The sequence below is a fragment of the Lipotes vexillifer genome, unplaced genomic scaffold, assembly GCF_000442215.2.
Source record: "Lipotes vexillifer unplaced genomic scaffold, Lipotes_vexillifer_v1.1 scaffold722, whole genome shotgun sequence".
Lineage (NCBI taxonomy): Eukaryota > Metazoa > Chordata > Mammalia > Artiodactyla > Lipotidae > Lipotes > Lipotes vexillifer.
Window position 1 is genome coordinate 28136 of NW_006795213.1, and position 26700 is coordinate 54835.

Genomic DNA, 26700 nt, shown 5'->3' on the forward strand with positions numbered 1-26700 from the left:
CATGGAGTCCTAACCACTGGACCACCAGGGAATTCCCTTACTTTTGTTAATGGGAAAAAAGATTAAAATATATTTTAAATAAGATAATAAATATATCTGAAAACATGTTTTTAAATAATGACCCAGGAGCTTGCCAAATGTTAGCAGTTATTATAAAGAGGGAATTCTATAGTGAGATGTGAGTTCTGTATTTAAGATCTTGGTCTTTTATAATTCACTTTCATAAAGCACAGAATTGGGAGGAGTATTTGATATAATCAGCAGCTAAATACAGATTTATTTTATTTATTGTTTTATAGTTAACAAAATATTTAAGTAGTTCAGAGGGGTGAAAAATGAAAGAAGAAAGTCCCTCATTCTCTCATCTTCATTCTACATGGTATATAAACATGTTTAATTTCTTGTGCATCTTTCCTCGAAATTTTTCTATTCATGTAAAAGTACATATATGAGTCATTTAAAATGTATGTGCTTTATGATGTCAAATTTTAGGTGGCATTAATTTTCTTGGTAGTTTGTGTACATACAATTAATAAGATCATAAGTTGGTAGTCTTTCATAAGTTCTATTCCACGCTCCCTGAATAAAGTTGGAAGCAAAAATAATTTGGACTATGAGTAGGCATTTTAGGAGAAGGTAAAATATAAGGGAATGGGGGCTATGGAGCCAGAAGGCGACTAAAAGCTACCAAGAACCTAAATGGATGTATACAAGGGGTGAAAAAGGGAAGGGGGAGGAGGTCAAAAATCGCATGCATCTGATGCTCCAAGTATCACTGACGTAATTCAGTCTGCTTTTCCTGGTGAGAAAAAATTTTCACGTGCTCATGTGATTTTGATTCCTTTCTTTTTCAGGATCCAGCAAGTAGGCAATGAAGCCTATGTTTTAGGGCTCTCCTCCTTCCACATACCTTCAATAGGAGCTGCCTGTGTTTGTTTCTTAGAACTGCTTGGCCTCGACAGCCTCAAGCTCAGAGTTGATATGAAAGTGGCCAATATAATTTTGAGCTACATGTGTAGAAATGAAGATGCTCAGTACAACTTTATCAGAGAGTCTCTAGGTACAGCACCTTTATGTCATTTGTTTAGAGGACAAGGGACAAATAGGTCTAAGGCATTGAATTGTGAGTGGTTGGGGAGGAAACAGTTATCTTCTGTTTCATCCTTTTTCTACAGAATTTTTGCACTTTATCTCACTTTATTGGGCCATTTAATGGGTTTCTGAAATGTCTCTGGGCCACACTCTTCAAACAGAACTGCCCAGTTCCCGACCTTTTCTCTTGACCATATTTTGTTGTTTATATTTCTTATAGCTGAAAAACTATCTAAACTGGCTATGGGTGAAAAGTCAACCATAGAAGAATTGCTCGTTCTCTTAGAAGAAGGTATACGGGACAGCATTCAGCAGCAGGAAATAAAGAGGTTTGTGAGTTGCGATCCCAGCCTCTTTTCTAGCAAGCTTTATTGTGCCAGTCTGTGTTTGCCTAGTCTTTCTTCCAACGCATGTTTTCACCAGACCTTATCTTACTCATTGAGCGCATAACAGATTTCAATTGCATCTTGCCATCAGTAAAAGAAGGGTGAAGATAATGATTCCCTCTTTACAGATAGAGTTTCCAAGAGGTAGAGAAACTCTATGCCTCCTCTACTGTGCTGCTGGTCTGAGAAGTCTCTTAAGTGTTACATGTTGAAATCATTTCAGAAGGAGCGGGATAGATCTCACAAAATTTGACTCTAAGTGATGTCCTTGATTTTTTTCATGCTAATATATGTCAGTTGATAATGGAAGGTGAGGTGACCGTCTGTCCACAAAATCCCCTCTCCTTATACATTTATGTCATCTTTCCTCTGTGCTATTCTCCACTGGGGCTGACCCGCTACCCCGACCCTGGGAATGCACCATTTTCATGTACCTCCTGTCACTGGCTGTTCTCAGCAGTTTCCTTCTCAGCAGGTACCCTCCCCTTAGCAAGGAAGCCCAGGCAACTGTCAGGGCTCTGATACTCTAAAGTGAATCATGCAAGAGAATTAAGCACTCAGACAATTTCTTGAGTGACTATTTTTCTCAATTCTCCTAAAGATGGTGCATAGCTGGTTTGATAGATACTTTGTTGGTAAAAAAAGAGGAATGAATTTTGCCAGTATGCTAAGAAAGTTATTGTACATTATGGGTGAAAGAGTCCTTTTTTTCCCAAAGCAGTCTAATAAGTATTTGGTATTTGTTGAAAGGCTTTTTAGAGAATATACTGTAGTTTATTTTTTACTAAGTTTCCAGTTTAAAGCTACATTTTAACAAGTTTTTTCCTCTTACCCCCCACCCCCACTCCCAATTATAGGTTATCCAGTGAATCCAGCAGCCAGTGGGCATTAGTGGTACAATTCTGCAGGCTCCACAATCTGAAACTGAGCACATCTTACCTTAGAGAATGTGCCAAAGCAAATGATTGGTTACAGTTTATTATTCACAGCCAACTCCATAATTACCACCCAGAGGAGGTAAGCCACCGATTGTTGCCAGTTATTCAAGAAGAGAAATTGGAACACTTCTCAGAAGACAGTGTTCTTTCTGTTGTGTATACATAGGCTTTTGTTTGCTATGATACTATTATTTTTACTAAGATTTCAGTGGGTTGGCTTCAGAGGACTAGTCATTACTACTAAAGAGCTGAAGGAAGAGTTTTTGTGACTCCAGATTGAATATGGAAACTCATTCAAACACAACAACTATGTAAAATTATATGGTCACCTCTCACGCAGTTCAGGATGAGAAAGAACAATTTTGCCTATGCTTTTCTCCAACATTTTCAGCTCCAGCTGAAATTGGAAGTTGGTTGTCTTTTTTGATCATCAGTCATCTAATATGTTTTCTAGGTGAAATCTCTTCTCCAGTATTTCAACCCTGTTCTTCAAGACCACTTAAGACTGGCTTTTGAGAACTTGCCCTCAGCGTCCAAGTCTAGAATGGACAGTGATCAAGTCTGCAACAAGTCCCCGCAGGAGCTCCAAAGAAACAAAGTAGAGATGACTGATTTCTTTGAAATTCTGCTTCAGTGCTCAGAGGTGCCAAACTCCTGGTGCTGGCTCCTGGCAGAAGCAGTGAAACAACAGGCCCCAATCCTTAGTGTCCTGGCCTCATGTGTCCAGGTGAGAATCTTGAGAAGCCTACATTAGGGACTCAGAGCGCAGTAGAAAAAGTGGGAAGAGACAGGGAAGGCTGATAATCAGGGAGAATGTGAGGTGAAGACAGTGAGGCCCTAGCATGTGTTTCCAAGGTCACTGCCACTTTTTGTGCTTCCCCGGCTTAGGCTTCAGGCCATTTAGTGCATTTCCTTGTGGCTTAATGTTCAGTAACTTAAGTGATCAGAGCCTTGGCTTCCGGTTGGCAGTCATAGAGAAGGATGCTTTGGTGGACCGACCACCTCTGTGTCTCGAGCAGGGAAGAGGGATGCTCCAAACAGTCCCTTGATCAGCAGTTCTGTAGAGGACAGTCTTGTTTTCTTATACTTACTACTTCGCTGACCTCCACATATATCCCCTCGGTTTCTTGGCCTTTTGACCTACTGTACTCTGCAGGACAGTTTATAACAGTCCCTTGGTTGTTCATTAGAGTTTGTTTCATGTTTGAAGGATTTTCAAGTCATTTTAACCAATTTAGTGAGGTGACTTGTTCTAAACAGGAAATATCCATCTGTAGTTGTAGCACTGCTGGAAGCTTCTGCAGTCAAGTAATCCATGTGCAGTCATTATCTTATTTTGAAAAGTTCTTATCCACTGGCAGGACGCCAGTGCTATTCCTTGCCTCTGTGTTTGGATCATCACTTCTGTGGAGCACAGTGTTGCAGCTGAAGCAATGGGACACATTCAGGACTCAATGGAGGGCCATACCTGGGACCTTGAGGACCTCTCAGTCATCTGGAGGACATTATTAACACGGCAGAAGAGCAAAACTCTCATCAGAGGTTTCCAGCTTTTCTTTAAGGTAGTGTTAATTCATTTCTTTCCTCAGTTTAAAAGGGTTACTTCAGAATATCCCCCGTTGGCTTTTAAAATTATTCCTATCTCTGGGATTTTTTTTTTAAGCCGACAACAGATAACGATATTAGAACTATCATTTATTTAACAAAGTGCTTTATATATATTATTTTAGTCGATTCTAACAATAATCCTATATAAAGTAATATTTTAGAAGAATGTTATGAAGTGATATTATCCTCATTTTACAGAGTGATATACCAAGGCTCACAGAACTTAAGTAACATGCCCAGGGTCTCATAGTACTTTAGTAAGTGGTTTACTTATGGTTCAGATCCATAATGTCTAATTCTAAAACTCCTATCCTCTGACCAAAAAGCTCCAACCAAAGTGATGGAAATGTATGGATTAATGCCACAAACAAGCAGTAGGTTAACAGATCAGTGGAGCCCATTACCCAGGAGTGTATGTAGAGGTGTCTTAGCAGCATCTAATGGAACATCTGCTGCTCACGTGTAGTGGACCAAGTATAGACTGGAGTATGGACTGTTGAGTAGGTGTACCTGGCCTGAGTATCATTTTTCCAAAAGGAAATATAAATTTAATTTCCTTTCTTTTTAATATATATGATTTCATTCTACTACAAAGCTGTTATTAATAGTTTCGTTTTTTACTTTAACCTCTCTTATATTGGTATTACTCATTGAGAATGTAGTATTGATTAAGTTTCAGGATTTTTAACTTCATTCAAACTCTTCCTCAAAGGAGTCCCCACTACTCTTCATGATGGAGATGTATGAACTGTGTATGTTCTTCAAGAATTATGAGGAAGCTGAAGCTAAACTTCTGGCGTTCCGGAAGAGCCTTGAAACTGTAAGTTGGAATTATAGTGCTCTTTCTTGCTGATCTGAAATTGGCTAAAGTGGCCTCTTGTCTGCTCGTAGTCAGGATGTGGCAGCAGTTGAATAGCTGTTACGTGGCATAATGCAAACTGAATCATTTGTATTGTTCCAGAGATGGAGAGGCAGGACAGGAGTTGCAGGGACCTTGCTTACAGCACATCAGTTGCCATGGATGACAGAGAGGTTTCATCCAATGTGCTAATGAACTCTGATCAGTATCCTGATGCCACAGCCAAGCTCAGTGGGAAAGGGAATAATGATATCCACTGTGGATGCTACAGAGGAGTGTGGTGGTACATGGGCCATGTTTTGCCAATCCACAGTAACTCCAAGAGCATTGAGAGTGAAGGGTGTTTAATACTGCTTTATTCACTGTGACAGAATATAATGGTTTTTTCCATCAACACTCCTTGTGGTCTCTGTCCAAATGATGCTGAGCCTTATGGTCAATTTCAGGCTTTACCTATTCTGATGCTTGTTTCAGACCTATTTACATGTGGAGCTAATTAACCCTATGGAAGAAAGAGGAAGCTGTAAAAAAGGAAAATATGCCTTAGTCCTGCTTGGGGTTTCAGCACTTTTGCCCTCTCTATCCCAAAAAAGCTTTATGATAAATGAGACAAAGCCATATACTGATTTTACCCAACAAATACATCACAGTGGAACCTGTGTATATGATTTTCCTCTCAATCACATTCGTCTTAATTGTAATGAAGATTTTAAAGTTTTATTATTCAAAAATACTGAATCAGTTATTCAAATATGCCTGAAGTTCCTAAATCACAGAAAATAGGGACATTCATTTCCTTCATCTGTCACTCTCCATGGCTAGAGCCATACAGTATCTTCTTTTTTTTTTTAATTATTTTTAAAAATTGTGATAAAATACACATAACATTTACCATCTTAACCTTTTTTTCTTAAAGAAACAGTCGTCTTTTTTCAATTTTAATTTATTATTTATTTATTTTTGGCTGCGTTGGGTCTTCATTGCTGCACATGGTCTTTCTCTTGTTGCAGCGACTGGGGGCTACTCTTCCTTGTGGTGCATGGGCTTCTCGTTGCGGTGGCTTCTCTTGTTGCAGAGCATGGGCTCTAGGCTCATGGGCTTCAGAAGTTGTGGCATGTGGGCTCAGTAGTTGTGGCTCGTGGGCTCTAGAGCGCAGGCTCAGTAGTTGTGGCGCACGGGCTTAGTTGCTCTGCGGCATGTGGGATCTTCCCGGGCCAGGGCTTGAACCCGTTTTCCCTTGCATTGGCAGGCAGATTCTTAATCACTGCACCACCAGGGAAGCCCTGTACCATCTTAACCATTTTTAAGTACATAGTTCAGTGGCATTAACTACATTCACATTGTTGTGCAACCATCAGCACCACCATCCATCCCCATAGCTCTCTTTTCTTTTTTTTTCTTTCCCATAACTCTCTTTTCATCTTGTAAAGTTGAAATTCTATAGCCATTAATCAATAATTCTCCACTCTCCCCTCCCACTAGCCCCTGTCAATCACCATTCTACTTTCTGTTTTTATGATTTTGACTAAGTACCTCACAGAAGTGGAATCTTACAGTATTTTTCTTCTTGTGACTGGTTTATTTCACTTAACATAATGTCCTCAAGATTCGTCCATGTTGTAACTTGTGTCAGAATTTCCTCCCTTTTTAGTGCTGAATAATATTCCATTGTATTTATATATCACATTTTGCGTATCCATTCATCCATCAATGGACATTTGGGTTGCTTCTATTTTTTAGCTTTTGCAAATAATACTGCTATGAACATTGTGTACGAATATATATAGACCTTGCTTTCAATTTGTTTGGGTATCTACCTAGAAGTGAAATTGCTGGATGACATGATAATTCTATTTCTGATATTTTGAGGAACTGCCATACTGTTTTCCATAGCAGCTATACTATTCCCAGTAACAGTACACAGGCTTCCAATTTTCCACATCCTCTTCAGCACTTGTTTTCTGTTTTTTTTTTTTTTTTTTCGGTACACGGGCCTCTCACTGTTGTGGCCTCTCCTGTTGCAGAGCACAGGCTCTGGAGGCACAGGCTCAGCGGCCATGGCTCACGGGCCCAGCCACTCCACAGCATGTGGGATCTTCCCAGACTGGGGCACAAACCCATGTCCCCTGCATGGGCAGGTGGACTCTAAACCACTGTGCCACCAGGGAAGCCCTGTTTTCTGTATTTTTGATAGTAGTCATCCTAATGGGTGTGAGATGGTATCTCATTGTATTTTTTTTTTTTTTTTTTTTTTTTTTTTTTTGCGATATGTGGGCCTCTCACTGTCGTGGCCTTTCCCGTTGCCAGACGCGCAAGCTCAGCGGCCATGGCTCACGGGCCCAGCCGCTCCGCGGCATGTGGGATCCTCCCAGACCGGGGCACGAACCCGCGTCCCCTGCATCGGCAGGCGGACTCTCAACCACTGCGCCACCAGGGAGGCCCCTCATTGTATTTTTGATTTGCATTTCCCTAATGATTAGTGATGTTGAGCATCTTTTCATGTGCTTATTGGCCATTTGTATATCTTCTTTGGAGAAATGTCTATTCAAGTCCTTTGCCCATTTTTGAATTGAGTTGCTTGTTTTTTTGGTTGTTGAATTTTAGGAATTCTCTATATATTCTGAATATTAATCCCATGTCATACATATGATTTGTAAATATTTTCTCCCATTCTGTGGGTTGCCTTTTTACTCTGTTGATGGTGTCCTTTGATGCACAAAATTGTTTAAATTTTCATGAAGTCCAATTTGCCTTTTTTTTTTTTTTTGCTACCTGTGCCTGTGGTATCCTAGCCAAGAAATTATTGCCAAATCCAGTGTTGTGAAGCTCTTGTCCTGTGTTTTCTTCTAAGAGTTATATTGTTTTAGGCCTTACATATTTAGGTCCTTGGTCCATTTTGAGTTAATTTTTGTGTAGGTTGTTACGTAAGGGTCCAACTTCATTTTTTTGCATGTGGATATCCAGTTTTCCCAGCACCATTTGTTGAAAAGACTGTTCTTTCCTTATTGAATGGTCTTGGCACCCTTATCAAATATCATTTGACCATGTATATGAGGGTTTATTTCTGGGCTTTCTTTTCTTAGCCATTGGTCTATATGTCTGTATTCATTGGCTATTTTGATTACTGTAGTAGCTTTGTAGTAAGTTTTGAAATCAGAAAGAGTGAGTCCTCTAGTTTTTTTAGTTTTTTTCAAGATTGTTTTGGCTATTCAGGGTCCCTTGAGATTCCATATGATTTTAGAATTTTCTGTAAAAACAAAATGTCATGGGGATTTTGATAGGGATTGCACTGAATCTGTAGATTTTGGGGATAGTAATGAGATTTTAACTATAGTAAGACTTCCAATTCATAAAAATGGAATGTGTTTCCATTTACTTATGTCTTTAGTTTCTTTCAGTGGTGTTTTGTAGTTTTCATTGTACAGGTTTTTTACCTCATTGGTTAAGTTAATTCCTAAGTACTTTATTCTTTTTTTTTTTTTTTTTTCTTTTGGCTGTGGCATGTGGCATCCTAGCTCCCTGACCAGGGATTGAACTCCCGTCCCCTGCAGTGGAAGCAGAGTCTTAAATGCTGTACCTCCAGGGAAGTCCTATTCTTTTTGATGCTATTGGAAATGGAAACATTTTATAATTCCGTTTTCAGATTGCTCATTGTTTGTGTATAGAAATGCAAATGATTTTTGTGTGTTGACTTTGTATCCTGCTACTTTGCTCAATTCATTTACCCTTAAGTTTTATGGCGGAATCTTTAGGGTTTTCTATATAAGATCATACCTGCAAACAGAGATCATTTTATTTCTTCCTTTCCAACTTGGATGCGTTTTATTTCTTTTTCTTGCCCAAACACTCTGGCTAGAACTTACAGAACTGTGTTGAATAGAAGTGGTGAAAGCAGGTATCTTTGCCTTGTTCCTGATCTTAGAGGAATGCTCTCAGTCTTGCACCATTGAGTATGATGTTTGTTTTGGGTTTTTCACATAAGGCTTTTATTATGTGGAGGTAGTTTCCTTCTATTCCTAGTTTGTTGAGTGTTTTTTTTTTTATCATGCGGTGGTGTTTAATTTTGTCACATACTTTTTCTGCATCAATTAAGATGATCATGTGGGGTTTTTTTTCTTCATTCTGTTGAAGGAAACTGTGACGTATACATTGAATTTTGTATGTTGAACCATTCTTGCATTCCAGGAATAAATCCCATTTGGTTATGGTATATAATCCTTTTAATATGCTGCTGAATTCAGATTGCGAGTCTTGTGTTGAGGATTTTTGCATCAGCGTTCATAAGGGATATTGGTCTGTAGTTTTCTTGTAGTGTCTTTATCTGTCTTTGGTATCAAGATTATGCTGGTTTCATAGAATAAGTAGGGAAGTGTTCTCTCCTCTCCACCTTTTTGGAAAAGTTTGAGAAAGATTGGCATTAGTTCTTTAAATGTTTGGTAGAATTCATCAGTAAACCCATCAGGTCCATTGGTTTTGGTTTTGTTTTGTTTTTTTGGTTGGGTGATTTTTGACTACTGATTAAATCTCCTTACTTTGAGATTTGGTCTATTCAGATTATCTATTTCTTTGTGATTTAGTCTTGGTAGGTTTTGTGTTTCAAGGGATCTGTCCATTTCATCTAGATCATCCAACTTTTTGGCATACAGTTGTTCATGGTACTCTCTTATAATCCTTTTGATTTCTGTAGAATAGGTAGTAATGTCCCCACTTTCATTTCTGATTTAGTAATTTGAGTCTTCTTTAAAAATGTGTTGTTTAATTTCCACAATTTTGTCAGTTTTCCAGTTTTCCTTTTGTTATTGACTTCTAACATCATCTCATTGTAGTCAGAAGATACTTCATATGATATCTGTATTTTAAAATCTATGAGACTTAATTGCAGTTAACATATGTTCTATCCTGGAAAATATGCCATGTGAACTCGAGAAGAATGTGTTTTTTATTGTTGTTGGGTAGAGTGTTCTGTGTATGTCTGTTAAATCTAGTTGGTTTATTGTGTGAAGTCCTCTATTTCCTTACTTGTCTCCTGTCAGGTTATTCTGTCCATTATTGTAAGCAGAGTACTGGCATACCTTTGAGATAGTGCAGGTTCAGTTCCAGACAACCACACTAAAGTGAATATTGCAATAAAGTGAGTCACATGGACCTTTTGGTTTCCCAGTGCATATAAAAGTTATGTTTACACTATACTGTAGTCTGTTAAGGGTGCAATAGTATTATGTCTAAAATATATATATATGTATATCTATATATATATACATACCTTAATTTAAAAACACTTTATTCCTAAAAAATGGTAGTTCTAATTTCAGTCTTTTAAGGAAACTCCATACTGTTCTCCACAGTGGCTGTATCAATTTACATTCCCACCAGCAGTGCAGGAGGCTTCCCTTTTCTCCACACCTTCTCCAGCATTTATTGTTTGTAGATTTTTTGATGATGGCCATTCTGATTGGGAGGTGATACCTCACTGTAGTTTTGATTTGCATTTCTCTAATAATTAGTGATGTTGAGCATCTTTTCATGTGCCTCTTGGCCATCTGTATGTGTTCTTTGAAGAAACGTCTGTTTAGGTCTTCTGCCCACTTTTTTTTTTCCTGCCCATTTTTTTATTGGGTTTGTTGTTTTGATATTGAGCTGCATGAGCTGTTTGTATATTTTGGAGATTAATCCTTTGTCAGATGCTTCATTTGCAAATATTTTCTCCCATTTTGAGGGTTGTCTTTTCGTCTTGTTTATGGTTTCCTTTGCTGTGCAGAAGCTTTTAAGTTTTATTAGGTCCCATTTGTTTATTTTTGTTTTTATTTCCATTTCTCTAGGAGGTGAGTCAAAAAAGATCTTGCTGTGATTTATGCCAAAGAGTGTTTTTCTGTGTTATCCTCTAAGAGTTTTATAACGTCCAGTATTACATTTAGGCCTTTAATCCATTTTGAGTTTATTTTTGTGTATGATGTTAGGTAGTGTTCTAATTTCATTCTTTTACATGTAGCTGTCCAGTTTTCCCAGTACCACTTATTGAAGAAACTGTCTTTTCTCCACTGTATATTCTTGCTTCCTTTGTCATAGATTAGGTGACCATAGGTACGTGGGTTTAGCTCCAGGCTTTCTATCCTGTACCATTGATCTATATTTCTGTTTTTGTGCCAGTATCATAGTGTCTTGATTACTATAGTTTTGTAGTATAGTCTGAAGTCAGGGAGCCTGATTTCTCCAGCTCCGTGTTTTTCCCTCAAGACCACTTTGGCTATTCGGGGTCTTTTGTGTCTCCATACAAATTTTAAGATTTTTTTTTCTAGTTCCTTAAAAAATGCCATTGGTAATTTGATAAGGATTGCATTGAATCTGTAGATTGCTTTGGGTAGTATAGTCATTTTCACAATATTGATTCTTCCAATCCAAGAACATGGTATATCTCTCCATCTGTTTGTATCATCTTTAATTTCTTTCATCAGTGTCTTATAGTTTTCTGCATACATGTCTTTTGTCTCCCTAGATAGCGTTATTCCTAGGTATTTTATTCTTTTTGTTGCAGTGGTAAATGGGAGTGTTTCCTTAATTTCTCTTTCAGATTTTTTCATCATTAGCATATAGGAATGCAAGAGATTTCCATGCATTAACTTTGTATCCTGCAACTTTACCAAATTCATTGATTAGCTCTAGTAGTTTTCTGGTGGCATCTTTAGGATTCTCTATGTATAGTATCATGTCATCTGCAAACACTGACAGTTTTACTTCTTTTCCAATTTGTATTTCTTTTTCTTCTCTGATTGCCGTGGCTAGGACTTCCAAAACTATGTTGTATAATAGTGGTGAGAGTGGACATCCTTGTGTTGTTCCTGATCTTAGAGTAAATGCTTTCAGTTTTTCACCATTGAGAATGATGTTTGCTGTGGGTTTGTTGTATATGGCCTTAATTATGTTGAGGTAGGTTCCCTCTATGCCAACTTTCTGGAGAGTTTTTATCATAAATGGGTGTTGAATTTTGTCAGAAGCTTTTTCTGCATCTACAGAGTTGATCACATGGTTTTTATTCTTCAAGTTGTTAGTATGGTTTATCACACTGATTGATTTACGTATATTAAAGAATCCTTGCATCCCTGGGATAAATCCCACTTGATCATGGTGTATGATCCTTTTAATGTGTTGTTGGATTCTGTTTGCTAGTATTTTGTTGAGGATTTTTGCATTTGTATTCATCACTGATATTGGTCTGTAATTTTCTTTTTTTGTAGTATCTTTGTCTGGTTTTGGTAACAGGGTGATGGTGGCCTCATAGATGAGTTTGGGAGTATTCCTTCCTTCGCAATTTTTGGAAGAGTTTGAGAAGGATGGGTGTTAGCTCTTCTCTAAATGTTTGATTGAATTCACCTGTGAAGCCATCTGGTCCTGGACTTTTGTTTGTTGGAAGAGTTTTAATCACAGTTTCAATTTCATTACTTGTGATTGGTCTGTTCATATTTTCTATTTCTTCCTGGTTCAGTCTTGGAAGTTTATACCTTTCTAAGAATTTGTCCATTTCTTCCAAGTTGTCCATTTTATTGGCACATAGTTGCTTGTAGTAAGTAGTCTTTTATGATCCTTTGTACTTCTGCAGTGTCAGTTGTAATTTCTCCTTTTTTCATTTCTAATTTTACTGATTTGAATCCTCTCTGTTTTTAAAAAATATTTATTTGGTTGCACTGGGTCTTAGTTGCAGCATGTGGGCTCCTTAGTTGCAGCACATGGGCTCCTTTGTTGCAGCTCATGGGCTCCTTAGTTGCAGCTCACTGGCTCCTTAGTTGTGGCATGCAAACTCTTGGTTGCAGCATGCATGTGGGATCTAGTTCCCTGACCAGGAATCGAAGCCAGGCCCCCTGCATTGGGAACGTGGAGTCTTAACCACTGTACCACCAGGGAAGTCCCTCCCTTTTTTTCTTGATGAGTCTGGCTTAAGGTTTATCAATTTTGTTTATCTTCTCAAAGAACCAACTTTTAGTTTTATTGATCTTTGCTATTGTTTTCTTTGTTTCTATTGCATTTATTTCTGCTCTGATCTTTATGATTTCTTTCCTTCTACTAACTCTAGGGGGTTTTTTGTTCTTCTTTCTGCAGTTGCTTTAGGTGTAAGGTTAGATTGTTTATTTGAGATTTTTCTTGTTTCTTGAGGTGAGATTGAATTGCTATAAACTTCTCTTTTAGAACTGCTTTTGCTGCGTCCCATAGGTTTTGGGTTGTTGTGTTTTCATTGTCATTTGTTTCTATGTATTTTTTTATTTCCTCCTTGATTTCTTCAGTGATCTCTTGGTTATTTAGTAGTGTATTGTTTAGCCTCCATGTGTTTGTGTGTTTGTGTTTTTTATAGTTTTTTTCCTGTAATTGATTTCCTTTTTTTAATTATTTATTTATTTATTTGGCTGCGTCGGATCTTAGGTGCAGCATGCGGGCTCTTTATTGCAGTGTGTGGGCTCTCTAGTTGTGGCATGCAGGCTCTCTAGTTGTGGCACATGGGCTCCAGAGCACTCAGGCCCAGTAGTTGTGGTGCACGGGCTCTCTAGTTGTGCTGCACCGGCTCCAGAGCACACAGGCTCTCTAGTTGTGGTGTGCAGGGGCTCCAGAGCATATGGGCTCAGTAGTTGTGACATGTGGGGTCTCTAGTTGTGGCACAGGGGCTCTAGAGCACGTGGGCTCAGTAGTTGTGGTGCACTGGCTTAGTTGCCCTGTGGCATATGGGATCTTAGTTCCCTGACCAGGGATCGAACTTGCGTCTGCTGCATTGGAAGGCAGATTATTAACCGCTGGACCACCAGGGAAGTCCTGCCTGTAACTGATTTCTAATCTCGTAGTGTTGTGGTTGAAAAAGATGCTTGATACGATCTCAACTTTCTTTCTTTCTTTTTTTTTTTTGATTTCAACTTTCTTAAATTTACTGAGGCTTGATTTGTGACCCAAGATGTGCTCTATCCTGGAAAATGTTCCGTGTGCTCTTGAGAAGAAAGTGTATTCTGCCACTTTCTAGTGGAATGTCCTATAAATATCAATTAAGTCTGTCTGGTCTACTGTGTCATTTAAAGCTGTGTATCCTTATTTATTTTCTATCTGGATGATCTGTCCATTGGTGTATGTGGAATGTTAAAGTCCCTCACTATTATTGTGTTACTGTGGATTTCCCCTTTTATGGTTGTTAGCATTTGCTTTATATATTGAGGTGCTCCTATGTTGGGTGCATAACTATTTATAATTGTTATATCTTCTTCTTGGATTGATCCCTTGATCATTATGTAGTGACCTTCCTTGTCTCTTGTAACAGTCTTTATTTTCAAGTCTATTTTATCTGATATGAGCATTGCTACTCCAGCTTTTTTTTATTTCCATTTGCATTGAATATCTTTTTCCATCCCCTCACATTCAGTCTGTATGTGTCTCTAGGTCTGAAGTGGTCTCTTGTAGACAGCATATATATGGGTCTTGTGTTTGTATCCATTCAGCCAGTTTGTGTCTTTTGGTTGGAGCATTTAATCCATTTACATTCAAGGTAATTATCAATGTGTATGTTCCTGTTACTGTTTTCTTAATTGTTTTGGGTTTGTTTTTGTGGGTCTTTTTTTCTCTTGTGTTTCCCACCTAGAGAAGTTCCTTTAGCATTTGTTGTAAAGGTGGTTTGGTGGAGCTGAATTCTCTTAGCTTTTGCTTGTCTGTAAAGCTTTTGATTTCTCTGTTGAATCTGAATGAGATCCTTGCTGGGTAGAGTAATCTTGGTTGTAGGTTTTTCCCTTTCATCACTTTAAATATCCTGCCACTCCCTTCTGGCCTGCAGAGTTTCTGCTGAAAAATTAGCTGTTAACCTTATGGGGATTCCGTTATAGGTTATTTGTTGCTTTTCCCTTGCTGCTTTTAATATTTTTTCTTTGAATTTAATTTTTGTTAGTTTGATTAATGTGTGTCTCGGCATGTTTCTCCTTGGATTTATCCTGTATGGGACTCTCTGTGCTTCCTGGACTTGATTGACTATTTCCTTTCCCATGTTAGGGGATTTTTCAACTATAATCTCTTCAAATATTTTCTCAGACCCTTTCTCTTTCTCTTCTTCTTCTGGGACCCCTATAATTCAAATGTTGGTGCATTTAATGTTGTCCCAGAGGTCTCTGAGACTGTCCTTATTTCTTTACATTCTTTTTTCTTTATTCGTCTCCTTGGCTGTTATTTCTACCATTCTATCTTCCAGCTCACTTATTTGTTCTTCTCCTTCAGTTGTTCTGTTGATTCCTTCTGGTATATTTTTCATTTCAGTTATTGTGTTGTTCATCACTGTTTGTTTGTTCTTTAGTTCTTCTAGGTCCTTGTTAAACACTTCTTGTATTTTTTTCAATCTGTGCCTCCATTCTATTTACGAGATTTTGGATCATCTTTATTGTCAGTACTCTGAATTCTTTTTCAGGTAGGTTGCCGATTTCCTTTTCATTTATTTGGTCTTATAGGTTTTTACCTTGCTTCTTCGTCTGTACCATACTTTTTTGTCATCTCATTTTTTTTGATGGGTGGGGCCGTGTTCCTGTCTTGCTGGTTGTTTGGCCTGAGGCATCCAGCACTGGAGTTTTCAGGCAGTTGGGTGGAGCCGGGTCTTGGTGCTGAGATGAGGACCAATGGGAGAGCTCACACCGATTAATATTCCCTGTAGTCTGAGGTTCTCTGTTAGTCCAGTGGTTTGGACTCAGCACTCCCACCACAGGAACTCAGACCTGACCCCTGGCCTGGGAACCAAGACCCTGGTCACAAGGGATTCCTCCCATCCCCTTAGGTGTCCAAGGTCCCTCACCAGCACCTGGTTGGTGCCCTAGATATGAGGAGACATGAACTCTATGTCCTCCTACTCCACCATCTTGACTCCACACCCTGCATTTAAGTTTCTTTCATGTCTTTTTCATGGCTTGATAGCTCATTTCTTTTTAGTGCTGAATAATACTACATTGTCTGGATATACCAGTCTATTTATCCATTCACCTACTGCAGGACATCTTGGTTGCTTCCAGGTTTTGGCAATTATGAATAAAGCTGCTCTAAACATCCGTGTGCAGGTTATTCTGTGGACGTAAGTTTTCAGCTCATTTGGGTAAATATCAATACCAAAGAGTACTCAATCATATGGTGAGAGTATGTTAGTTTTGGAAGAGACCACCAAACTGTCTGCCAAAATGGCTGTACTGTTTTGCATTCCCACCAGCACTGAATGAGAGTTCCTGTGTCTCCGTATCCTTGCTAACCTTTGGTGTTGTCAGAGTTCCAGATTTTGGCCATTCTGATAGGTATGTTGTGATATGTCATTGTTTTCATTTGCATTTCCCTGATGACACATGGTATGGATCTTCTTCTCATATGCTTATTTGCCATCTGTGTATGTTCTTTGGTCAGGTATCTATTAAGCTCTTTGGCCTATTTTTTTAATAGTGCTGTTTGTCTTATTGTTTAGTTTTCAGAGTTCTTTGTATATTTTGGATAACAGTCCTTTATCAGATGTATGTTTTGCAAATATTTTCTCCCAGTCTGTGGCTTGTCATCTGATTCTCTTGACATTGTCTTTTGTAGGGCAGTTTTTAATTTTAATGAAGTCCAGCTTATCAGTAATTTCCTTCATGAATTCTTTCTTTGGTATTTTATCTAAAAAAAGGCATCACCATACCCAAGGTCAACTAAGTTTCCTCCCATGTTATCTCCTAGGAGTTTTATAGTTTTGCATTTTACATTTAGGTCCTTCCAGGTCTCTTCTTATTCTTGCTTGTCTGCCCCTGCTCCAGCCCCCAACCAAGGGGCAGTGCAGCTGCTCCATCGTTACCTGAGCTCTTTACTTCCATATATTTTTTACTTTAACCAGTTCCATCGTCTGTCTGCCATAGACCCTCTTCTTAGAGCAATAGAGGTAGGGAAACAAGTAAATAAAGACTAAAAACTAATGCTCTGGAGGCTTCCCTGGTGGTGCAGTGGTTAGGAATCCGCCTGCCAGTGCTGGGGACTGGGTTCGAGCCCTGGTCCAGGAAGATCGCACATGCCGTGCGCCGCAACTACTGAGCTTGCACTCTAGAGCCCATGCTCTGCAATAAGAGAAGCCACTGCAATGAGAAGCCCATGCACCACAATGAAGAGTAGCCCCTGCTCGCCGCAACTAGAGAAAGCCGGCGTGTAGCAACGAAGACTCAATGCAGCCAAAAATAAATAAATTTTAAAAAATTTTTTAAAAAAAGAACTAATGCTCTGATTCAAGCTTAATGTGGCTGCTTCTTGGGGTCATCTTCCTATTAATGTTTTTAGCATTTGATTGAAATGACAAAAGTTCAGGCTTACTAATTGAGATCCTTCTCTAATGATAGTATAAACTACAAGCAAACTAATAGAACCAGCTCATCAATGTTAAGCAATTCTTTTTAAGAGGTCTTCATATGTGAATTTCAAATCTTCTGGACTCAGGGCAGGACTAGACCCCTCTCTAAAGAAGCTGCTAAGTGAAACATGTCTGTTTAATTTCACAGCCACTCACAGGACTGTTACTTTGGCAGTCACTAACTTGGCAGTATTTGCATTGCTTCACTCCATTCAGTCTTTAGGTCTCTTTCCCATTTTTGACTTTCACACACACAGCTCTCTACAACAGGATGTCCCACAAGGAGACAAACTACAAAGCTGCCAGAGAGGGCTTATTTTTGCTACTCCTCTGAGCTGCACTACAAATTACTGCTGTTTGAAAAGGACTTGAATAAGCATCCTCCTTTGTGATAGGAGATGCCTTTGATGGTACTTTGGCTTTCTTAAACATTCCCAAGTTCAGAGGTTTTGATTTGCTGTGAAACCACTTTCCTGAGAAACCACTTTCCCTGACCCTTTTTTTTCATAGCTTGAAACGGCAGCCACAAGGGTCCACGCTATCATTCCTGCCCCATGGCTGAAGGAGAACGTGTATTTTCTTTTGAAGCTTATGCTGCAGCAGTGTAGGACCCAGTATGAGCTGGGGAAGCTTTTACAGCTGTTTGTTGGAATAGAGCATCTCTTCTGTGATGGTAAGACAATACTTACAGGTAAGTTGCTGTTAGGAAGTTAGCTTACTTAATCCTGAAAATATTTTAGAAGGGCATTCAGGAAATTAAAATGCATAGGATAGGGGCTTCCCTGGTGGCGCAGTGGTTGAGAGTCGGCCTGCCGATGCAGGGGACACGGGTTTGTGCCCCGGTCTGGGAGGATCCCGTGTGCCGCAGAGCGGCTGGGCCCGTGAGCCATGGCCGCTGGGCCTGCGTGTCCGGAGGCTGTGCTCCGCAACGGGAGAAGCCACAGGGGTGAGAAGCCTGCGTACCGCAAAAAAAAAAAAAAAAAAATGCATAGGATATAAGACATTACAGTCCAGAATGGGGTGTGAAGAAGAGGTTACAGGAAACTTCAGTCATGGTTAAAGCATTTAAAACAGCACAACAGGATATAACACAAGTAATACAACTATCTACTAATTCTAAGCAAATAGCCAAATTTCCCCTGGCTAGCCTCTGTACTACCCTGTCACTATTATTGTTTTCTTTGACAAGTAACCTTAATATGTCATCGTTGCTCAAGGTCACAGACTTGTTTCAGGAATTCCTAATTCATTTTGAAGGTTTTAAGAGACAAATTGTGTCGATTTTTTGCAGATTCCTCCAGACATTGGCAGTCTCTAAGCTTGTTGCTGATTGAATGAAACCAATATTGCCTTACCCTCTTTTCTACTTGTTTGATAATTTCAAGTTTTTGTTGAGTGATAATGTCGTTCTTTTATGCTAGATTCAGATGTTTTTCACTACCAGCGTTATCTTATCACATTTAAACTGACAGATGTTCAACTGGAAAGCTCACATTTGCACAGAACAGGCGCAGAATGCCTGGGCTTCATGCCCGTGTTGTGGGCTGTGGGGCTGATGACTAGAAGGGAAGGGGGGTGTTTCCAAAATGCAGTGTATATAAGCTACTGTCAGTTACTACATAGGCCAAACAGTAGGTCCTTTTAATATAAGATACTTTCATTGCTCTTTAGTAACTTTAATTAAGAAATAAATTTCCTGTTTTCTTGCCAGGGTTAACCCTATCCTTAAAAAATTACAAGGATTGTCTACGTTGTTAACCATTACTATAATCCTTTTATTCACATAATTAAATTATTTCTGTTTTTATAGAATATTTGTATGTGTATGTCGGGTATGTGCTTAGAGAAAAGAAAGGTTTTTAAAAAGACTTATGTTTTATATTATGCCTGCAGAGAAACCCAGCATGCTCATACTGGTGGTTATTGTGCAAGGTGTCTCACTGTCCCTGGAACTACCTAAATCAGACCACAGCTCAGCAGGTGGCATTGGGAGCAGGCTCCTGTAGAATGTTTTTCATGCCCCTCCTTTATGGTAGGGCACACGTAGGCTCTATGCATACTATATTTGGGAGTAGGAGCAAACCCAGCCACATAAATTATTGGCAGAGAATTCCTAATGTTACTAAGGGTAAGAATTTGTTTGATTTCACTTATATGTGTAATCTAAAGAGCGAATGAACACACAGAAACAAACTCATAGATACCAGGAACAAACTGGTGGTTGCCAGCGAGGAGGAGGGTGAGGGGATGGGCAAAATAAGTGAAGGGGATTAAGAGGTACAAACTCCCAGTTATAAAATAAGTAAGTCACAAGGATGTAATGTACAGCATAGGGAATATAGTCAATAAAATTGTAATAACTTTGTATGGTGATAGTAACTAGATGTATCATAGTGATCATTTTGTAATGTTCAAAAATATCAACTCACTATGTTGTACACCTGAAACATATAATATTGTAAGTCACTTATACTTTGATTAACCAAAGAGAGAGAGACTTTCCTGGGGACATCAGGAAGTGCTTAGCTGGGTCTCCCTGGGTTAAGTTAGATAGATATCTGGAGGAGCAAGTGGTGCTCCATTCTGAAGACAGTGTACCACGTTAGAGCTTTAACTGTTGACCACCTGCAGTTTCAGCTGTCCTAGAAGTTCTGTCTTGATCCACATGATTCCTGCAGTGAATGAATGAGTGAACAATCATAAAAACAAATTTGTTCAAGGTAGGAGAAAAATCTGGAAAAAGATGGAACTAACCTGAATGAATGGCCAAATCTTCCCAAGGTTAACTGAGTTGCTACTACATAGCAGGCCACCAACTTCTGCCTGGTATATGAAGCCAGATGTATAGATGGAGTCCATGTGCTAATCTTAATAGTTCTTACTATATAGGAGCTGCCTTTGGCTTCCTCTGCCAGCCAACCAGAGTAGAAAAATAGGTTTTTATTTTCCCTTTAACTACATTATTATGTTAAATATAAATATTCTCCCCTCATATTTAGTTACTCTTGAAATGCCATAGCAGTATTTTACTGATTAAATGCTTATATCTGCTTCTCTTTGGCACAGGTCCAGATGTAAAGAAGCTGTGTGTCCTTAGCCAAATTTTGAAGGATACGTCCATAGCCATTAACCGTGTAATTATTACCAGCTACAGCCTTGAGAATCTTCAGCATGAATGTAGATCAATTTTAGAAAAACTGGAGACAGATGGATACTTTGCTTTGGCCAGGAGGGTAGCAGAGCTAGCTGAGCTACCTGTGGACAACTTGGTTATTGAAGAGGTATCATTAGTCTTTTAAGTTATTTAAAATCTTAGCTTTTTGAACCAGCATTAAACAGAGAACTAAATGAGGTATGTGATTTACCAGTGATGATACTTTTTCACTTTTGACACAGACATTACTTTCAGAAACGGATGAGCCTAGAATGCCCATTTTTGAGGAATGTTTGCTTTAATATAAGGTTAGCTTACAGGACATGCTACAACTATTTTACTTTGAAGAGAATTAAATATAAGGTGGCTTCCTCTTGAACCTCATTCAATTAGATAAATTTAGAGTTGTTTTTCATATCTTAACTTTCCAGATAAAATATCCAGGATCATCTGTAGCCAAGTCCCATGTTCTCTAACTTGATTTGGGTTTTAACAAGTATGGTACACCGAGGGAGCATTAGCATTTATGAGATTTCTTTATCCAGGAAAGGCTAAAAATTGCTGTGTTCAATTTCACAGATAACACAGGAAATGCAGACCTTAAAACACATTGACCAGTGGTCTCTGAAACAAGCAAGAATTGACTTCTGGAAAAAATGTCATGAGAATTTTAAGAAAAATTCCATCTCAAGCAAAGCAGCTTCTTCCTTTTTCTCAGCCCAGGCTCTTACGGCAAGTGAGTGCCCAGCTGAAGAGGGACCAAGCAGCACTGAGGAGCGCCATCTGCTGCTCACTCTGGCAGGACACTGGCTTGCCCAGGAGGACCTGGTGCCTTTGAAGGAGCTGGAGGAGCTAGAGAAGCAGATCTGGCTCTGCCGCATCACCCAGCACACCCTCAGGGGAAGCCAGGAGAAAATAGCTCCCAGATGTTCTCAACAGATGTCAACTAGTGGTGAACTTTCCTTTGAAAGCTTAGCCAGTGAGTTTTCATTCTCTAAGTTGGCTGCTCTGAACACATCAAAATACTTAGAATTTAATGGCCTTCCATCCAAAGACACTTGTGAGAACAAACTGAATTGGAAGCAGCAGGAGTCCCTAAACTTTTTGATTGGGCGCCTATTGGATGATGGCTGTGTGCATGAAGCAAGTAGAGTATGCCGATATTTTCATTTCTATAACCAAGATGTTGCCTTGGTGTTGCATTGCAGAGCACTAGCTTCAGGGGAAGCTAGTGTGGATGACCTGCACCCGGACGTCCATGCTCTCTTACAAAGTGCTGAGCTGCTTGAGGAAGAAGAAGAACCTGGCTTTCCTCTAAGGAAAGTCCAAAGCAGTAAGTGAAGGAGCTCAAACTGCCCTGAGTCCTGTGAGGTGCTGTTGGCATTCTCTCCAGGAAGAAAGGGTCCCTTTTGGCACACCAGTTACACTAAGTTAAGGGTAATTCATAGACTAAGTAATTGGTCAATGAAGTAGGAACACCTATGTCTTTTTTTTTTTTTAACCTAGAGCTCCAGTTTATCACACTTATTTATCTATTTACTTATTTATTTATTTATTTATTTGGCTGTGTTGGGTCTTAGTTGTGGCACACGGGATCTTCGTTGCAGCATGCGGGACCTTTAATTGTGGCATGTGGGATCTTTAGTTGCAGCATGCGGGATCCTTTAGATGTGGCATGCAGAATCGTTAGTTGTGGCATGCGAACTCTTAGTTGCAGCATGTGGGATCTAGTTCCCTGACCAGGGATCGAACCCGGGCCCTCTGCATTGGGAGTGCAGAGTCTTAGCCACTGGACCACCAGGGAAGTCCCACCTAGGTCTTTTAACTAGCTAAATAGCAAAGTTAGAGGGAATCTATCTGACTTGTGGCTAGTTCGCTGAAATTTATCCTATGTAAATAATCATGTTTCCAATTGTACATGATCACATATAGAAATATAATTGATTTTTTATGTTAACCTTTAATCCTGTGATCTTGCTAAACTCACTTATCCTAGGAGTTTTCTTATAGATTCCTTGGGATTTTCTATGGAGATAATCATATCTGTGAATAGAGGCAGTTCTTTTTCCTCCTTTCCAATCTATTTGCCTTATTTATTTTTCTTGCTTTACTGCTCTAGCAAGGACTTCCGGCATGATGTTGGATAGGGGTGGTGAGAGTGGACATCCTTGACTTGTTACTGATCATAGGGAGGAAGCATTCAATCTTTCATCATTACATGTGATATTAGCTGTAGGTTTTTTGAAGACACCCTTTGTCATGTTGAGGAAGTTCCCTGTTTGCTGAGAGTTTTTATCATGGATCAATGTTGCATTTTTTCTGCATCCATTGATATGATCCTGTTTGTTTTTTTTTTCTTGTTTAGACTAGTAATACAGTAGATTACATTAATTGACCTTTTAAAATATTGAACCAGCTTTTTTGTATTCCCAGGAAGAACCTCACTTGGTTATGGTGCATTATTCTTTTTGATATATTACTGGAATCAACTTGCTATTTTGTTGAGAATTCTTACATTTATGTTCATGAAGAATATTAATCTGTACTTTTTTTTTTTTAATACCGTCTTTGGGTTTTGCATCAGGGTAATGCTAGTTTAATGCGTTTCTGGAAAACATTACGTGGAATTGGTGTTATTTCTTCTTTAAATGTTCAGTAGAATTTACCAGTAAAACCATCTAAACCTGGAGATTTTTGTTTTGGAAGATTTTTTTTTTAATTTATTTATTTACTTTTGGCTATGTTGGGTCTTCATTGCTGCACACGGGCTTTCTCTAGTTGGGGTGAGTGGGGGCTACTCTTCATTGCATGTGCAGGCTTCTCATTGTGGTGGCTTCTCTTGTTGCAGAGCACGGGCTCTAGGCGCACGGGCTTCAGTAGTTGTGGCATGCGGGCTCTAGAGCGCAGGCTCAGTAGTTGTAGCACACCGGCTTAGTTGCTCCGCAGCATGTGGGATCTTCCCGGACCAGGGCTCGAACCCATGTCCCCTGCATTGGCAGGCAGATTCTTAACCACTGCGCCACCAGGGAAGACCTGGAAGATTTTTAACTACAAATTTATTTCACAGTTATATGACTAATCAGGTTATCTTTTTCATCTCGGGTGAGTTTTGATAGTTTGCGGTTTTTGAGGAAACCTTTTCTTACCTTTGGGTAATGTGCACATTTTTTAGTCATCCACTTTAATTTGTGATTTTGACTGTATAGCTTTGCATAGCTTTTTAAATTGGTTGCTTTATGGGTTACATTATACAATTTGTAACTTTTCACAGTCTACTTAAAATTATATTTTAAGGGTAGAAACCTTACCATCATGTAGGTTACTTTACTTCTCTCCCTTTATGGCTTACTTAGTTGCCTTATTATATTACACCTACATACACTGAAAATCTCATCAAACAATGCTAGATTTTTTGTTTTCAACCAAAAAATATATTTTAACAAACTCAAGAGGAGAGTAGTTTATTATGTTTACTCAGATATTTACAAATTTGTTTTGCTCTTCCTTCATTCCTGATGTTCCAAGTTTCCTTCTAGTTTCTTTTTCCTTCTGTGTGAAGGACTTCCTTTAGTAATTCTTTCAGAGTTGTCTGCTGGAAACAGATTCTCTTAGTTTTACTTCATCTGAGAATGTCTCTATTGCACCTTCATTCCTGAAGGATGATTTTTGCTGGATATAGAACATTTATTATTTTCTTTCCACACTTAAAAATGTTCTGCCGGGCTTCCCTGGTGGCGCAGTGGTTGAGAGTCTGCCTGCCAATGCAGGGGACACGGGTTCGTGCCCCGGTCCGGGAAGATCCCACATGCCACGGAGCGGCTGGGTCTGTGAGCCATGGCGGCTGAGCCTGCGCGTCCGGAGCCTGTGCTCCGCAACGGGAGGGGCCTCAACAGTGAGAGGCCTGCGTATCGCAAAAAAAAAAAAAAGTTCTGCCACTTCCTTTTGACTTCTGTGGTATTTGATGAATAATATGCAGTCATTCAAATCATTGTTCCCCTGTAGATAATGCATTTTTCTCTTGTTGCTTTCAAGATTATTTCCTGTCTTTTGTCTTCAGCAGTTTGGTTATAGCATGACTGGGCATGTATTTTGAGGGGCTTATGCTATTTGGAGTTCACTGAGTTTCTTAAATATGTAGCTTTATCAAATTTAGGTAGTTTTCAGACATCATTTTTTTCAAATATTTTTCCAGCACCATACTCTTACTCCTCTCCTTATGGGACTCCAATGACTCCAAGGAAACAAAAACAAAAGTTGTTGTTTCACAAGTCCCTGAAGCTTTGTTCAGTCTTTTTCAGTCTTTCTCTGTTGTTCAGATTGGATAATTTCTATTTGTCTATCTTCAGTTTCACTGACTCCTTCCTCTGGCATTTCCATTCTGCTATTAAGATTTTTTTTAATTTCTGTGATTTTAAAATTTCAGTTCTAAAACTTCCATTTTATTCTTCTTTATACCTTTTATTTCTTTGCTAAGACTTCGTTTTTCTGTTTATTTTAAGAGCGTTCATAATTGCTTGTTGGAACGTTTGTAATGGCTGCTTTAAAGTCTTTTTCAGATAATTTCAACATTTATGTCATTTTAGTGCTGGGTTTCATTGTTTGTCTTTTCTTTGTCTTATATGAGTTGAGATCTTGTATTTTTGTGTGCTGAATAACTTCATGTTGCATCTTGGACATTTCGAATAGTGTGTTATGGGATGCTGCGTCTTGTTTAAATCCTATGAAGAATGTTGATATGTTTTTAGCAGGTAATTGACCTGGCTATGTTCAGGCTACACGTTCCAATGTACTTTCTGTGGGCTGTGGTTCTAACATCAGCTCAGTTTTCAAATTCTTTGTGGTGCTGTTCAGATCCATCCTGTATGTGCCATCCTGTGGTCAGTCTGCAACCTGCGTAGTGGTCTGTCTGTTGACTTAGTTCTCAAAGTCTTTGATATGTTGGTCGGGATCAGATCCATACATGCAAAGCCTAGGAATGAGCCCTAATGTTTATAAACAACTTTATTGTGTTGCTTTCCTGAATCTCTCTTCCAAGTGCTTTCTGGTTGCCCGAGGCTTCCCTTTTCAGTCTTCTGGCCAAAGCTGGAGGTTTAGTTACCCCATCCTGTCATGTACTTTCCTGACTGCCCGCATCTAGGGCCAGCTGCCAGGTGGATAATACAAAAAGGAACAGGGATTCACTCTGCCCTCTTAGGACCAGAGCACCTCTGATCCGAAAAGAAGGTCCCTCTCTGAGTTTTGGCTCTTGCCAACTGCTGCTGCAGCCCCTCCCACCACAGCCGAGTGGTTGCTTAGGAGCTAGGACCTGAGAGAACGGGCTGTGGGAGTTCCCTTTCCGCTCCTTAAGCCTGTTCTGGAGGACGTCTCCTGGAGCCCACTCTCTTTGTGAGCTGTAGTGCTTGGTTCTGGGTTTCAGGCAGCGTTGCATTCAATCTGGAGATTCCTAGAGGGGAGAAAATGGTAATGCAGGTTATCTTCAATCCGTCTGCTACTATTTGCTCTTCAGAGTCCTCATATAGCACTGCATGCACGGTGTCCAGGTTTTATATTGAGGTCGGGGGGGGGGGGGGGGGTGGCTAGAACTGAAAACTCTAATGAAGGATTTTAAGCAGGGGAATAACATGGTCTGAGTTGCTTTTTATATTTTTGTGTTTAAAGCATATTTTTAAAAGAGTAATATCTTAAAAGCAAAAGTATTACATGCTTAATGTAATAAATCACACAATACAGAAGTGCATAAAGTAAAAAATGAAAGTTATTTATCCGTTCAACACCACGCCCACCAAATTCCCCAGAATAACATCTTTTACTTGCTTGGCGTACATTATTTTCTACGTGTGGGCTCGCACATGTGTGCGGGTGTGTGTGTGTGTGTGCACACACACCAAATATTTATTTTCTACAAAAATACGGTTATACTGTTCTGCAACATTTTCCCCTGTCAGTACAGATAGATTGACCTCATTCTTTTAATAACTGCAGGGTATTCTACTATATGAATGTACTATGATTTTTTTTTTAATTGGAGTATGGTTGCTTTACAATATTGTGTTAGCTGATTCACTTTTCTGTACAGTATAGACTATATGTATACATATATCCCCTCTTTTTTGGATTTCCTTCTCAGGTCATGTACTATGATTTTCTTAACAATGATTTACTGATACACATTTAAAATTTTTCAATTTTGTTTTTGCTATTAGAAACAGTGTTATATAAATATTCTTTTCTACTTTTTTCCACTAACAGAAACCCTTTCTCAAATTAAGAAAGTTTTATTTTAGGCTAAGAGCTTTTTTAAAAAAAGCAGGAAT

The 26700-nt window shown here is 39.1% G+C and overlaps 1 protein-coding gene and 1 non-coding gene across 2 annotated transcripts in view; one reads left to right on the forward strand and one right to left on the reverse strand.

Moving 5' to 3' along the window:
- SPG11 (SPG11 vesicle trafficking associated, spatacsin) overlaps positions 1 to 26700 on the forward strand; it is a gene marked incomplete at its 5' end in the record, with an annotated part of 64590 nt that overhangs the window by 27357 nt on the left and 10533 nt on the right. Inside the window, 9 exons of the mRNA XM_007467525.1 lie at positions 855 to 1060; positions 1313 to 1421; positions 2336 to 2495; positions 2871 to 3143; positions 3778 to 3978; positions 4737 to 4844; positions 17743 to 17905; positions 20299 to 20513; positions 20966 to 21719. Of these exons, the coding sequence (XP_007467587.1) occupies positions 855 to 1060; positions 1313 to 1421; positions 2336 to 2495; positions 2871 to 3143; positions 3778 to 3978; positions 4737 to 4844; positions 17743 to 17905; positions 20299 to 20513; positions 20966 to 21719 (2189 nt within the window). The remainder of the gene's footprint in view (positions 1 to 854; positions 1061 to 1312; positions 1422 to 2335; positions 2496 to 2870; positions 3144 to 3777; positions 3979 to 4736; positions 4845 to 17742; positions 17906 to 20298; positions 20514 to 20965; positions 21720 to 26700) is intronic.
- On the reverse strand, positions 22118 to 22190 carry TRNAG-CCC (transfer RNA glycine (anticodon CCC)). Its single transcript has one exon. It is a non-coding gene; the product is annotated as a tRNA-Gly (tRNA).